Source organism: Lagenorhynchus albirostris, chromosome 8, assembly GCF_949774975.1.
Source record: "Lagenorhynchus albirostris chromosome 8, mLagAlb1.1, whole genome shotgun sequence".
NCBI lineage: Eukaryota > Metazoa > Chordata > Mammalia > Artiodactyla > Delphinidae > Lagenorhynchus > Lagenorhynchus albirostris.
Genome location: NC_083102.1, coordinates 88,140,515 through 88,156,067, shown reverse-complemented (window position 1 = coordinate 88,156,067; position 15,553 = coordinate 88,140,515). Strand labels below are relative to the sequence as shown.

Genomic DNA, 15,553 nt, shown 5'->3' with positions numbered 1-15,553 from the left:
GTGCCATCAGGGAAGTCCTAGCAGATTTGCAACATTCTTTACCTCAGATAGGGCCATGCATCCTAAAACACGGGTGTGGTAGATTCTAAATCATGGTGGCCAAACACAAATTACCAACTGTTATAACTCAGACGTTATTTTGTGTGTTAATCCAGTCTGATAGGGCACATTGATTTACCTACTAAAGCATACATATGGTATTATTCTGAAAATACCATCATTATCATAAACCATATACTCAGGTAAATTAACTTACATTTTGAGATAGATAGTATACATCCCCAAAAACCTTTTTAAACATTTTAAGTTAAAAAATTTTTTTGTGCCATGTAATATGTAGAGATTCTCCATACTGTGCGAAATGAATGGTTTCCAGGAGGCATACCTGGATGGAGGAGTCCACAGAGACTCAGGAAGAAGAGCCAGACAGATACAGAGTTAAGTTTCTGGGAGAGCCTGGTGTTATGCAATCCATAGGAAGAGGGGATTTCAATGATAGAGTGGTTAGCTGTGGAAAATATTACAGACAGTTCCAACAAGATTGGAACTCTGAAATATGTCCACTAATTTTTATCAATATGGAGATCATCAGTGTCTTTGCCAGAGCAGTTCTAGTGGAGTGACTGGAAACCAGTTTACACAGTAGGTTGAGATGGAAGGCGAGAAATACACCGTAAAGAGAAGGAGAAAGGAAAGGAACATGGTTAAGGAGAGGGAGACGTAGGTTTGACTTTGAAAATGCAAGAGCCCTGAGCATATTGATATGCTGACGGGAAAGAGCCAGTGGAGAGGGAGGGGGCTGATGATGGCTGGAGCAGAACCCCTGGGGAAGCTGCAGGGTGGGTGTGCAGGTGCAGCAGGGGAAATGGACTTGAATAAGAAGGAAAGAATGTTCTGCATGCTACCCATCCTGTCATCTTTCTCGAGCTACAAACATTTTTCCTTCTTTATTCATGAGGATCTCTGTGCTCAATACATGAATCTTCCTGAATGTGGTTTTCTTTTTTTATCTAATTTCTGTTTCTCCTCTCCTGGGGCTGCCATATTAGACCATCAGAAGGTTGCTTCCTAGCCTGAGAATTCTTTGCATTAGTATTTTAAATCAGAGTGTCTCAAAAATGTTTGAAAGTTATTTTAAATTCACTTAAATTGTAAAGCTACCATCTATGCTACCTAGCATTCCAAGGATTTGGAGTTTTATGAAGTCAAACAAATTCCCCAAAATAAGTTGAGACTCACCGATTGTCCATTATTCAAAAACATTCCCAGTTAATCAATGCATATGCTTATTACTAGTTTGTGTACTGAGTGCACTTGGAAAAAGAATCCTTATGTCTGTTACTTGCAGAGGAGGTAATTGAATGCATGCTCACTGCTTGGATTTGCTAATAAAAGATGCATGCTTGTGAGCCAAACTCATATCAGTTGTCATGGTTTCTCTTAAGGTGTAATAGCATTTAGTTTTTTAGTCTTGCGGTTTCATTTATTTCTTGCCACTATAGTTAATTTTGAGCGTACTGAAAGGGTAGTTAGAGGAAAATGTAGCTACACTTCATCAATTTTTATCACAAATTTTTTTAAAGCTTTTTATTATGGACATTTTCAAACATGCAGACAAATAAAGGAAGTAGTATGCTGAACCCCTGTGTACCCATCAACCATCCTCAGTATTATTAACGTTCTGTTGTTTTGTTTGACCTCTTCCTCCCACTTTTTTTCCCTTTGTTGGAGTGTTTTTAAAGAAAATTCTACGTAGTACTTCATTTTACTCGTAAATACTTCAGTATGTATCTGACAGATAAGAACTAAAACCCTAAATCATTATCATATCCCCACAAAATCAACAGTAATTTCTTAATAGCTCATACCCCGTGCATGTTCAGTTTTTCTCTGATTGTCTCAGAAATGCCTTTTGCATACAGATGACTTGTTTAAATCATGATACAAACAAGGTCAGAACATTGCATTCGGTGGGTAAGTCTCTTAAATCTGTTTTAATCTATCAGTTTGAGAACTGTTTTCCATAATAATTTTTTTCATTTTTTTCAAAGAAATCAGTGCAGGAAACTCATAAGACACAGAAAAGCACAATGCAAAACAGTCATTACTTGCAGTCTCACAACTGAAAGATAATCACAAATAGTGTTTTGGTACACGTCCTCCCATATTTAAGAAAACAAATCTCTGGATGGGGAGGCATTTTGCATCCAGTCTTACACCTTTTGCTACATCCTGTAGGCACAGACAGTGCAGCTTTTGAGGGTGAGTGGACAGGCCACTGTGAGGGGATTGAGACAGGGAGGCCTGGACCTGTCGGTGAGTTTTCTGCTTGTTCACTGTTTGCCTCTGCGACATTCCATTGTTAATGTCTAAATGGCTGTTAACCCACCACATAACCACCAGGCGCTGTAGGAGTCCTCAGTAGAAACTTTCCATGCGATCATTTGCATGTTCACTTCTAAAGCACTTTAATATTATTATAAATTAAATACTGCTCTCTTGTGCTCTTTATGCTGTGCATTTGGACAGAGGTCAGAACTGCAGCAGGTAAGAGCGGTTGGCGTTTCATGTAGATAAAATGAAATGCCAATGATTTTTGTCACAAGTGCTAAGTATAGACAGTTTTGCTTAAATGTAGGGAGCTGGAAGGAAAACCAAAAATAATATCCCTGGTCACAATTTTCTGAGGATGAGTTGTGAGGAATTCATACCAAGAGCCCAAGAAATACTTGCAGTGCTTTTTCTGTAATACTTTAAGCATACACGCTATGGTAGTTTTCCAAGACAGCTTATTGGTCAATTTGTTCTTTACATTGTAGCTTATATCCCTAACCTGTGACGCAGTGCTTTTTCCCTTGGCAAAGGCAGGTGTACAAGTAACTTTAGTGTCAGAAGTTTCTTATGTCTTTGAAGATGAAGGATTCATGAGTTCATGCTAAAGGGACAAAGGCAAAGGAACATTTTTAAAAGAAGAAGACTTCTGGGGATTATATGAAATATTTTTTCACAGTCTTTCTTTCATAGTTACAGAAATCAACTGAATTAGATGCGTTCATATAACAGCTGCAGCTGTGTGTCACACAAGACTCACGAACATTATTGTACAACATCTGGGACCTGCAGTTGTGGCTTACACATTTCTCCCAAAGTGTTGAGTTTTCAGAACGCTCTTTGGGCAACTGAAGTCAAAATCTTAATATTGTTTAAATATATGTTTCTAGATTGTAGTGTAATTTTAATGTTCGTTTGGAAGAACAGTTTTAAAAGTCAGATTTTCCAAAGTCTCGGAATGTTTGCCAGTTTCTAAAAAGTTGAGCAATCGACGTAATAGTGGCTCAGAAGTTAATATTTAACCTGACTTAATTTTTAAAGTCTCCTCTCCCCCAAGAATGACAATTAGGTATTGGATGCCAGCTGCTCTCTCTGTCCAGTAGACCTTTGCAAACCATCTAGTATTAGCTAAACTGCGATGGAAGTGGCCTTTGGAAAATCTAAACTTGTCACTGAGGCAGCTGCTCACAAGCTTTATCCCCAACCCTGCTGGGGCATCCAGCCTGTTGTGCGAACACCTGACTGGGGAGATGAGGCAAAGCTTGTAGGCTCTGCCATGACTGCTGTTTCCCTCTGGCCTGCATACGTTCTGGAGGGCCAGGCGGCCCCCTTTCAGACACATGCTTGTAAAGTAAGCCACTGGGGAATGGTGGACCCCTCTGTGTTTCTCTGTGTGAAGATTGCTGGTTAGGTTTAGTCATTTGTCACACCACCTGCATTTCTCGATTTTGATTTTAAATACAGACAGATAAGTATCCAATCACAGAAAGTTTAATAACTGTAGACCACAAGGTATAACCACTTAACCCATATTTCTTGTCAGACTAGATCTGATTTCTCTCTCAAAGGTTCTCTAGCAAAAATGATCTTGTGGGGTTTCATAAGAACTCAGGTAACTTTTACTGTGGTGTATATAATAGTTAATTTTTTTTTTTTTTTAAGATCCAAGAAAACATTCTTGGCCAAAATCTAGGGGAAGTTACTGCCACTTCCTACTGTACAAGGAAAACAAAGACACCATGGATGCTATTAATCTACTGTCTAAATATTTAAGGTTAGTATTTTGTTCTTTAACCTCCTTGCATATTGCCAGTGATTCAAAATGAAAATTCTTTAAGTAAGTGGTTTACATGTAGTTGAGAGTTACCAGTTCACCTAGCTGAAAATAAAAATTAACTTTCTTCCCTTAAAGCCTACACTTTGATGTGGTTGCAGAGGACTGCTACTAAACCATAAGCTCTTAACTCCAGGAGATAGACTAGATTGGAAACCGACACCAGTCAGATTTTCTCACAGGAGTGCAAATATAGTAGAGTTTGGGTCTCTGAGGATGAGCCAGGTGCCATTTTATTTTTGGAAATGGGTATAGGTACCATAGCAAACCTGTATGCATGGAAATTTGCTTTCTGATATATATTTAACCCAGTTTAAACACAGCACACAGTGTGTTAGTTTGCTATGGCTGCCTTGACAAGATACCACGGACTGGGTGGCTTAAATAAGAGACATTCATTTTCCCACAGTCCGAAGGCTGGAAGCCCCAAGCTCAGGGTGTTGGCAGGTTTGGTTTTTTCTGAGGCCTCTCCTTGGCTTGCAGATGGCCACTTCCTCTGTGTTCTCTCATGGTCTTCCCTCTGAGTGTGTCTGTGACCGGGAGTCTCTCTGTGTGTCCATGTTTCCTCTCCTTATATTAGGACACGAGTCTAATTGGATTAGGGCCTCATTTTAACTTAATCACCTCTTTAAAGGCTCTATCTCCAAATACACTTGCGTTCTGAGGTACTGGCTGTCACAGCCTCAACATAGGAATTTTAAGGGAGCACAGTTTAGTCCATAGGACACAGTACCATTTGAAGTAGCATTTTACTTTACTCTGGTTGCTAGCTCTCTCTGATTCCTTGTCTGTACCTGAACCCGGGAGAGTAGGCAGTTGGGGAGGGAGCTCCCCTGAGATCTGGAGTTGGGATTGCTCAGAGTTCAAGAAATTCTTCCCGTTTCTTTCCTGTTCGCGTGGAGCGGTTTTTATAAAATTCTTCTTGGTTAACTGGCTCACTTATATCTTCATATTAAAACTATTCCGATCCTTGTTTTAGCATTTGGCTTTTATACAAAGAAATAGCATGTATTTATGGAAAATTCACATTACTATTAACTTGTTTGAAATTGAAGGTATAAAATTTTTGAAGTGGTACGTGATACATCTAGAATGTATTTTTCTTTACCTTCACAGTTATGTAATTAATGAATTGCATGTAATCAACAGGAAGTGCATTACTTCCTTCTCTGTTGCTGGCTAGTACAAATGTTTTGAGTCACACACAGCTGGACTTCCCTGGTGGCACAGTGGTTAAGAATCCGCCTGCCAGTGCAGGGGACATGGGTTCAAGCCCTGGTCCGGGAAGATCCCACATGCCGCGGAGCAACTAAGCCCGCGCGCCACAACTACTGAGCCTGTGCTCTAGAGCCTGTGAGCTGCAACTACTGAGCCTGCGAGCTGCAACTACTGAGCCTGCGTGCCTAGAGCCCGGGCTCCACAACAAGAGAAGCCACCGCAATGAGAAGCCCGTGCACCGCAACAAAGAGTAGCCCCTGCTCGCTGCAACTAGAGAAAGCCCGTGCACCGCAACAAAGAGTAGCCCCTGCTCGCTGCAACTAGAGAAAGCCTGTGCGCAGCAATGAAGACCCAATGCAGCCAACAATTAAATTAAAAAAATAATTTAAAAAAGTCATGGACAGCTAAGGAGGGGGTTGTTCAGGCATCTTTTTTTTTTTAAACACCTTTATTGGAGTATAATTGCTTTATAATTGTTCAGGCATCATTTACTTTCTTAGCTTGCACACTAATTTATGTTTTCCTGGTTTTTTTTTTTTTTTTTTTTTTTTTTTGCGGTACGCGGGCCTCTAACTGTCGTGGTCTCTCCCGTTGCGGAGCACAGGCTCCGGACGCGCAGGCTCAGCGGCCATGGCTCACGGGCCCAGCCGCTCCGTGGCATGTGGGATCTTCCCGGACCAGGGCATGAACCCGCGTCCCCTGCATCGGCAGGCGGACTCTCAACCATTACGCCACCAGGGAAGCCCTCCTGGGTATATTTTTAAATAAAGTTTGTCCTTACTCTTCTCTTATTCTGTTACGGTTTTAAGTATATTTATTTTAAATCTTAATTTATGAGAAGCATGATTTCCTAATGGTACGTGACTTCAGATGATTTTGTTTTTGTCTTATCAGAGTCAAGCCAAACATATTCTCCTACATGGGAACCAAAGATAAAAGGGCCATAACCGTTCAAGAGATTGCTGTTCTCAAGTAAGTAGTGAGTACATGTCAGGATTCGTACTGCAAAACTCCAAGCACCACCTTTCAGAGTTCTTGGATTTGCTTTGTGGAGTTTACCTCTTCCATCTTTAGATGGTGCCTCTGCCTATTGAAAAGATTGCTTTTCTATTTGTTTTTTTCTTCTTCCTTATCTGTATTTTCTAATGTTTTTGCAGCCAAAATGTTTTGCAGTAATTTTTAAAGGATTTTTGTGGTAGAGTCAAGAGAATAAGTGCCTCTTTCTCTCCTTTCTCTCTCTTTTTCATGCATTATTAAATATAAGTTATTTAAAATTACAGAACAGTGAATGAGGTCTTTTGTTACACGCTGGAGATATACAGATGAAAAAGATGGCAGAGAGAAAAATAAATCAGAACTTATTGCACAGTGAGATAAATGCTAAAATAGAGGTATATTTGGGGTATTAGGGTAGACCTGATGACAGAGCTTGGCATTCCTTGTGGGGGGCAGGCCAGGGAGGTTTTCACAGAAAATGGCATCTAGATGAGGGCTTCTCTGCCTCTTCACTTCTGGCATTTTGGACTGGGTAATTCTTTGTTGTAGGGGCTGTCCTGTGCATTGTAGGACGTTTAGCAGCAGCCCTGGTCTCTACCCACTAGATGTCAGTAGCATTCCCTCTACTGATGTCAGCATTGTGACAAACAAAAATGTCTCCAGACATTTCTAAATGTCCCTTGAAGGGCAAAATAGCCCCTGGTTGAGAATCACTGGTCTAGATTCTAGAAGGATGGGTAGGAGTTTCCTAGGGCTGGGAGGGTCTAGGGTTATTGGTTCCACACCAAGAAAAGAGCTTGTGAAAAGACACTGGAAAGGATTTGGGGAGCATAGCATATTTGGTACCTGGCAGGTGTTTGAGTTTTGTGGGAGCTTAGCAGGAAATAAGGCTTGATGGGTAGGCACGGTCCAGATCCTGAAGGGCCCTGAGGGTCATGTTAGGATCTTGGACTTGACCTTAATCTAAACAGGGGGAGTCGTGTATAGGGACAGGCTTAGGGGTTGTCAGTGAGCAAGAGGGATGGAACGGAGATCGGGGCTACTGCCATATGCTGGGGCGGAGGACAGGGGCCTGAACCCAGTCAGTTCAGTGAAGGTCAGAGGGAAAGGAGGAAGTTGGACAAACTCAGGCTTCTGTCCTCATGCACCCCCTGAGGTAAGGAGTGGTGGGAGGGAGAAATAAAGGGGCAGGAGAAAACTTTGGGGGTGATGCAGATGTTCATTAGCTTGAATGTGGTGATGGTTTCATGGGTTTTAACATTCACGTTAAAACTTGTACATTTTGAGTATGTACGGTTTACCGTATGTTAATTTTGTCATGAAAAATAAAGTCATCTATGCTTGCTATCCCCGCCGAAAACAAATGCATGTATGTATTTGTACTTTTCCCATCTTTTCATAAAGAAGTTGAGGTGGCGCCTCCTCTTCGCTCCACAGTCACCTGCCATCTGGCTCCTTTCCCACCCCTCCTCTGATGCATTTGAGATAATGTCAGGATTGAGCTCCCGGTTGCATCCTAATGGATTTTCCGGTCCTTTCCTTCACTGACCCTGGGACAGTGGCGTGATGTCATAGTAAAGGCAGGGTGAGAACATCTCTCCGCGACTTCACTAGTGGTGGTGTGGTGTCGCTGTGTTTGAGGGAGAGCGGGAGGAGACACCTGAAGATGCCAGTGCTCTCTCCTGGTGGCCTGGTCTCTCTCTCCCTGAGATCCATGGAACGTGGGGTCGTCTCCTGAGAGTATAGGGGGCAGGAGTGGGGAAGGGAGCTTTAAAAGAGTGTGAAGATTTGAAACAGCCTCTGTGGGTGATGGGCTCGTCAGCAGCTCCTGACAATAGTGTACCAGCAGTGACTCGAGGGCTTGGGCTTTCCATGCTCTGGATGGGGGGCACAGAAGGTTCTTGCCTTCTCTTTGGTGTCCTGAAATACCATTGTAGTCAACTCCTGTGCTTTCCGGCCGGCCAGCTCTGGGAATTTTTCCACGTAAATTAAAAAATGGATTGGTTCAGGGGCTTCCCTGGTGACGCAGTGGTTGAGAGTCCGCCTGCCGATGCAGGGGACATGGGTTCGTGCCCCGGTCCGGGAAGATCCCACATGCCACGGAGCGGCTGGGCCCGTGAGCCATGGCCACTGGGCCTGCACGTCCAGAGCCTGTGCTCCACAACGGGAGAGGCTACACCAGTGAGAGGCCTGCGTACCGCAAAAAAAAAAAAAAAAAAAAAAAAAGGATTGGTTCAATTTGTTTTCAACACAGAAGGAACTAGGTAGAAAATGAAAGTCCCACCATAATTGTACTCCCTCAGAGATTGCTTTGCTTACGGCTTGGTATATTTTTGTAGGGGACTCTTTTTTCCTTATAAACCGAAATATTTATTTTAAATGTGTTCTTTTCTTGCAAACAATAAATGATGTGCCTCTTTCCCTGTCAATAAGTAGCAAAAGATATTTAAATATATGGATGCATCCTAATTTATGAACTACGGTTCTATTTCTGAATGTTCACATAGTTTCCCATTTCTTGCTATTATAAGCAGTTCCATGATGAACATATTGGGAGTTAAATCTTGGCACACATCTGTGACAACTTCATTAAGATAAGCTTAGCAGCGGAATTACTGCCTTAAAGGGAATGTGAAATTCTAGGTTTTGGGTTTTTGTTAGCAGAGTCTACTTGCCCTGTAGAAAGGTGGTGCCAGTTTATCACCTTTATTCTTCTCCGGGACCCTCCCTCACACCCACCACGATCTAAGAAAAAGATAATTTACTAATTTGAGGGTCAAAAAATGGCATCTCGTTATTTTCTGTTGCATTTTATGATGTGACATCTTTGAAGCGTGAAGGTACTTATTTCTCTTCTTCGTCAGCCACCAGGTGTCATACTTGATCACAGTGCGGCTCTATTCACAGACCTTTGCTGCCTTTATCATCTTCCTGTTGACTTAGTAAGAAACCATATTAGACACCTCAGTGCTGGCCTTTGGAAAGCACATAGCACTTATCTTGCGGATGCAGGCTGCACCCTTCGTTTGCTTAATGGGTACGTGGGGCTGGGCAGATTGGCCTTTCCCGTGAGAACTGGTGGACAGGATAAACCCACTCCGCCACACAAGGATTTTAATTATTGCTGAATTGATCAATCCTCCGGATAAGCAGCATTTCAGCTTCATGTAACTCTCCAAAGTCACCTAGTAGTTTTAACAGGATCTCAAGCAGGAACAGCCTCATTCAGCATGATTTGTTTCTTTTCCTGCCTCTTCCTGCCAGTCTCCTTTCTGAGCCTGGGCCAGTATTTCCCTGGCTTTGTTAATAAAGGCTTTTTTGTGCAACATGCTGCTTAGGTTGGCTCCTGATGTTTAAACGCAAGATTTTGGTCGTCCCAAGTTACTCACAGAATTGCTGTGAACTGACAGCCGAAGAGCTTGATCCAGGATCATCAAAGTTAAAACTATGAACAGTACCGTGAAAAGTATTGTCAGCTTCATTCCATCAGTTCTCAGGGGGCACCCACACCACTGAGAACTGAGTGTAGCTCTTGCTTTCTGCTGTGCTAGTGGGTTTCAGAAATATATGTTGTGTATTTAAGAATAGACAGTAGAATATGATTCAGCCATGAAAAGGAATGAAGTACTGATACATACTATGACATGGATTAAAACATTATGCTAAATAAAAGAAGTCATACACAGAAGGCCACATACTATATGGCTATATTTGTATGAAATGTCCCAAATAGGGAAATCCGTAGAGACAAAGTAGATTAGTGGTTGCTAGGAGCCGCAGATCTAGGGAATGGGGTCAGTGGGTGTAGGGTTTCTTTTGGAGGTGAGAGAAATGTTCTGGAATTAGATAGTGGTGACAGTTGCATAACATTGTGAATATACTAGAGACCACTGAATTGTACACTTTATAATGGTTAAAATGATAACCTTTTTGTTATGTTAATTTTAGCTCAACTTAAAAAAAAAAAAAAGAACAGAGCTGTCTTTCATGGCTGTTGGGCATCAGTCTTCATAAGCTCTCTCCAGAGCTGCCAAGTTGCTTATCTGATTCCTTCTTTCCTCCTGACTCTTATTAAATATTCCATTCGTTTCTACAACAGTAGTTACTGACCAAAGAGGGGTTCTGTCCTCCTGGTTCTCCCTCTGTTCACCTCCATCCTCTCCTGCCTGGACTCCAGGATACTGTTTCTGGATTAATTTATGCCCTGTGGCTCTCCCATTGTCCCTGCATATCTGAAGTCAAGGACGTGGTGCCCTTTTTCTCCTGGATCTGCTGCCTCTGAGCAGCTGGCCCAGGCTGGTATAGACCCACTTTACACCCTTTTGGTACTCGGGTTGGACAGGGCATTCAGAGCCAGGGGAGAGGGTAAAGGAGTATGAGCTTTGCCCACTTCTCAGGCTAGCTTCCTACATTTTACAATAATTAATGGAATAATGACAAATGTTTTTTCCTCAAGAAATTTGGTCAGGCTGTTTCTGCTCATATTGAACCAGGAAACAGATAAGACTGATTGATAGCGTCAAGGAATTGACTGTCTTCAGGGAGTATGGGGACATTCTCAGCAAGGAAACAAGAATTCTCTGAGATGAAATGGCAAACTGGTATTATATCGGTGGATTTTAAACAGTTTAACTCAGTAACAGCATATTTTTAACAAGGGAGTAAGATAAAATTTCCCCACTACTTTTTCATGTAATGTTGGAAATTCAGAGGCTGCAGAGCAGGGGCACACACCTCTGTGGGGCTGCTTCCATGATTAGCTGCTCTGGGTTGATAGACCAGGCACTTTGGGGCAGAACAGCCTCTCGTGCAGGCCCTGGGCCCAGGAGCCGCATCCAGGTCCTCCCAACCCCTGTATTTCCAGGCAAAGCTGGAACATGGCTCCTCATAACAAGAGCCAGCAGGAATGTGCTTAAGGACCAAGGCTGAAAAACACTGCACAGTCCAGAGTAGTAAAGAGAGAAGTGTTTTCAACAAAGTGAAGCACAGACGCTCTTTGTTCTGGTAGTTCTCAGCGTAGATGTCTTTTCAGAGGAAGTCTGAATTCAGAAAAACTTAAAACGGCTTTCTTAGGCACAGTGATACACTGTGCAGCATTATTTGTGATTTTGAAAAATTGTAAACAACCCAGGTGACCCAAACTGGAAAATCTTAAATGAATGGCTAAATAAGTAAATTCCAATTGATGAATTATTTTTGACCATATTAGATTATTTGTAATTTTCAAAAAGGCTCTTTATTAAAGGAAAGGGCAAAGTGTGAAAGTCTCAAATGAAAAACCAATGTCCTGTTTAATGGTGAAATACTAGAGCATTTTCTTAGAGCTGGGAACAAAGTAAATAAAGATGACCACACTATTACCACTATTTATCATTGTTCTAGGCATACTGTAATACAAAAAACAAAATTAAGAAATAAGTGGTGTAAAAATTATAAGGGAGGAGGCCAAATTGCAGTTTTTGTTACTGATATTTTATTGTTTCTACGCAAGGAGTTGACTGAAAGTTATACAAGATAGGAAAGATTATGTACAAAAATCAATATTCAGATGAGAGCCAATTAGAAATTATAATGGAAAAAACTCTTTTACACAGAAAAAGTTTAAAAGAAAAGAAAAGAACATACCTAGAAACAAAGATTTTTGTAAAGTATAAGATCTCTCTCTATGAAGAAACTTTGAAATGCTATTGATCGATGTAAAAGGACTTGAATTAATGAATGCTATAACCTGTTCTTGGATACATATAAATGTTCTCTAATGAACAAATGTATAAATTTGTGCTGATACTAATGAAAATTCCAATAGAATGTTTCAGTGTAATCAAGCTGATCATAATGTGGGAAAGACACAGAACTAGCCATAAAAATTCTGGAAAAAGTGACTAATAAAGGGGTATTAGCCTCAGTATATATATATGACATATCTATAAAAATAAAAAATATATGTATAAATACATATAGATTTTCATTTTTAAAATGTTTTTATTGAAACATTCTCATGATGATTTCTGCTGTGGGGTAAATTGTACGCTTAGACTAGTAAAACATTTTAACTACACTTTCCACCCTAAGATATTTCTGGATTTATAGTAATCGATTTCTCTAACTTACCACCTGTTTTTATTTTTTTTAATTTATTTTTATTGAAGTGTAGTTGATTTACATTGTTTCAGGTGTACAGCAAAGTCAGTTTTATACTTATATATATATATATATATATATATACACATGCACAGACACACACACACACACATATATTCTTTTTCAGATTCTTTCCCATTATTGGTTTTTACAAGATACTGAATATAGTTCCCTGTACTATACAGTACGACGTTGTTTATTTTATATATAGTATTGTATGTATGTTAATCTCACATTCCCAGTTTATTCCTCTCTTCCCCCTTTCCCCTGTGGTAACCATAAGTTTGTTCTCTATGTCTGTGGGTCTGTTTCTGTTTTGTAAATAAGTTCATTTGTATATTTTTTTTACCACATATAAGTAAAAGCATATAATACTTGTCTTTGTCTGACTTACTTCACTTGGTATGATAATCTCCAGGTCCATCCGTGTTGCTGCAAATGGCATTATTTCATTCTTTGTTATGGCTGAGTAATATTCTATTGTATGTAGGTACCACATCTTCTGTAGCCATTCATCTTTCAATAGACATTTAGGTTGTTTCCATGTCTTGACTCTTGTAAATAGCGCTGCTATGAACGCTGGGGCGCATGTATCATTTTTTTTTTAAATATATTTATTTATTTATTTTTGGCTGCGTTGGGTCTCCGTTGCTGTGCGTGGGCTTTCTCTAGTTGCAGCGAGCGGGGCCTAGTCTTTGTTCCGGTGTGCAGGCTTCTTATTACGGTGGCTTCTCTTTTTGCAGAGCATGGGCTCTAGGCATGCGGGCTCAGTAGTTGTGGCTCATGGGCTCTAGAGCGCAGGCTCATTAGTTGTGGTGCACGGGCTTAGTTGCTCCACGGCATGTGGGATCTTCCCGGACCAGGGCTCGAACCCATGTCCCCTGCCTTGGCAGGCGGATTCTTAACCACTGTACCACCAGGGAAGCCCACATGCATCTTTTTAAATTAGAGTTTTCATCTTTTCTGGGTATATGCCCGGGAGTGGGATTGCTAGATCATATGGCATCTCTATTTTTAGTTTTTTAAGGAACCTCGATACTCTTCTCCATAGTGGCTGTTACCAATTTACATTCCCACCAACAGTGTAGGAGCCTTCCCTTTTCTCTACACCCTCTCCAGCATTTGTTATTTGTAGGCTTTTTAATGGTCATTCTGACTGGTGCGAAGTGGTACCTCACTGTAGTTTTGATTTGCATGTCTCTTAATAATTAGCAAGATTGAGCATCTTTTCATGTACCTGTTGGCCATCTGTATGTCTTTTTTGGAGAAATGTCTATTTAGGTCTTCTGCCCATTTTTTGATTGGTTTTGTTTTTTTTTTTTGATAATGAGCTATATAAACTGTTTGTATATTTTGCAAATTAAGCCCTCGTTGGTTGCATCATTTGTAAATATTTTCTTCCAGTCTGTTGTCTTTTTGTTTTGTTTATGATTTCCTACGCTGTGCAAAAGCTTTTATGTTTAATTAGATCCCATTCGTTTATTTTTGCTTTTGTTTCCATTACTCTAGGAGATGGACACAAGAAAACAGTGCTATGATTTATGTCAAAGCATGTTCTTTTAAAATAATTAATTAATTAGTTAATTAATTTACGGCTGCGTTGGGTCTTCGTTGCTGTGCGCAGGCTTTCTCTAGTTGTGGCGAGCCGGGCCTAGTCTTTGTTCTGTTGTGCGGCCTTCTCATTGCGGTGGCTTCTCGTTGCAGAGCATGGGCTCTAGGCATGCGGGCTTCAGTAGTTGTGGCGCATGGGCTCAGTAGTTGTGGCTCGCGGGCTCTAGAGCGCAGGCTCGGTAGTTGGGGCGCACGAGCTTAGCTGCTCTGCAACATGTGGAATCTTCCCGGACCAGGGCTCAAACCCGTGTCTCCTGCATTGGCAGGTGGATTCTTAACCAGTGCGCCACCAGGGAAGCCCAAAGCATGTTCTGCCTATATTTTTTTCTAGGATTTTTATAGTATCTGGTCTTACATTTAGGTCTTTAATCCATTTTGAGTTTATTTTTGTTTATGTTGTTAGAGAATGTTCTAATTTCATTCTTTTACATGTAGCTGTCCAGCCTCAGTATATTTTAAAGCATATTATAGAAGTATAGTAGGGACTTCCCTGGCAGTCCATTGGTTAAGACTCCACACTCCTAAGGCATGGGGCATGGGTTCGATCCCTGGTTGGGGAACGAAGATCCCACATGCTGCGTGGCACGGCCAAAAAAGTATAGCAGTTAAAGCAATATGATACTGGCACATAAACGGGTAGCATTAGAATAATTACAGACCCAGATATATCCACAGAGTTAGTGTGTAAGCAAGTAGCATTTAAAATAAGCAAAGAAGAGTGTTGGTTTTTTTGTTTGTTTTCTAATTTATTAGTTGCAGCAGGTGGGCTCCTTAGTTGTGGCATGTGAACTCTTAGCTGCGGCATGCATGTGGGATATAGTTCCCTGACCAGGGATCGAACCCTGGCCCCCTGCATTGGGAGTGTGGAGTCTTAACCACTGTGCCACCAGGGAAGTCCCAAAGAAAAGTTCTGAGTCAGTGAATTTGTTGAAATGACTGAGTAGCCACCTGAAAAAAAAAAATTGAATTGACTCCTTACCTGAGTTTTTATATGTCTTCACTGGAAGAGGCAAAGCTTTGCCAAATATTAACAAAGCCATTTGAAAGGCGGTATCAGCCACAGTGTCACTGCGAAGATAGATGGAGAGAGAGAGATATATGATATTACAGATAGATGTAATATGAATATTTATCTTTTGTAACCAGGTCCTGGGTGTAGTATTTATACTCCTCAATCTGCCTTTTAAAAAAAGACAAAAAGCCAAAAGATACGTGTATGCTGATAATTTAAAATGCAGAACCAAAGCCACTGAGCAGCAGCTGATACTGTTACTGACTTGTGTGTGAACAGCTTTCCCCTCTTTTTTCCTTAACCTCCTTGTTGCTTAGGATGAAGAGAGTCCAAAATTTAAAGCAGAGCGGGAGAACTTGACCTCCTCCCATTCCTCTCTAAACGAGCCACTTTGGGCATCAGTAGTTGAC

The 15,553-nt window shown here is 41.1% G+C and overlaps 1 protein-coding gene across 2 annotated transcripts in view; it reads left to right on the top strand.

Moving 5' to 3' along the window:
- PUS7 (pseudouridine synthase 7) overlaps positions 1–15,553 on the top strand; it is a 57,389-nt gene that overhangs the window by 22,514 nt on the left and 19,322 nt on the right. For both annotated transcript variants that reach the window (XR_009542051.1, XM_060157260.1), the window contains exons 6-7: positions 3,994–4,105; positions 6,278–6,355. Coding sequence is in view for 1 of the 2 variants with exons in the window: in XM_060157260.1 (XP_060013243.1) it covers positions 3,994–4,105; positions 6,278–6,355 (190 nt within the window). In the remaining variant the exon portion in view is untranslated. The remainder of the gene's footprint in view (positions 1–3,993; positions 4,106–6,277; positions 6,356–15,553) is intronic.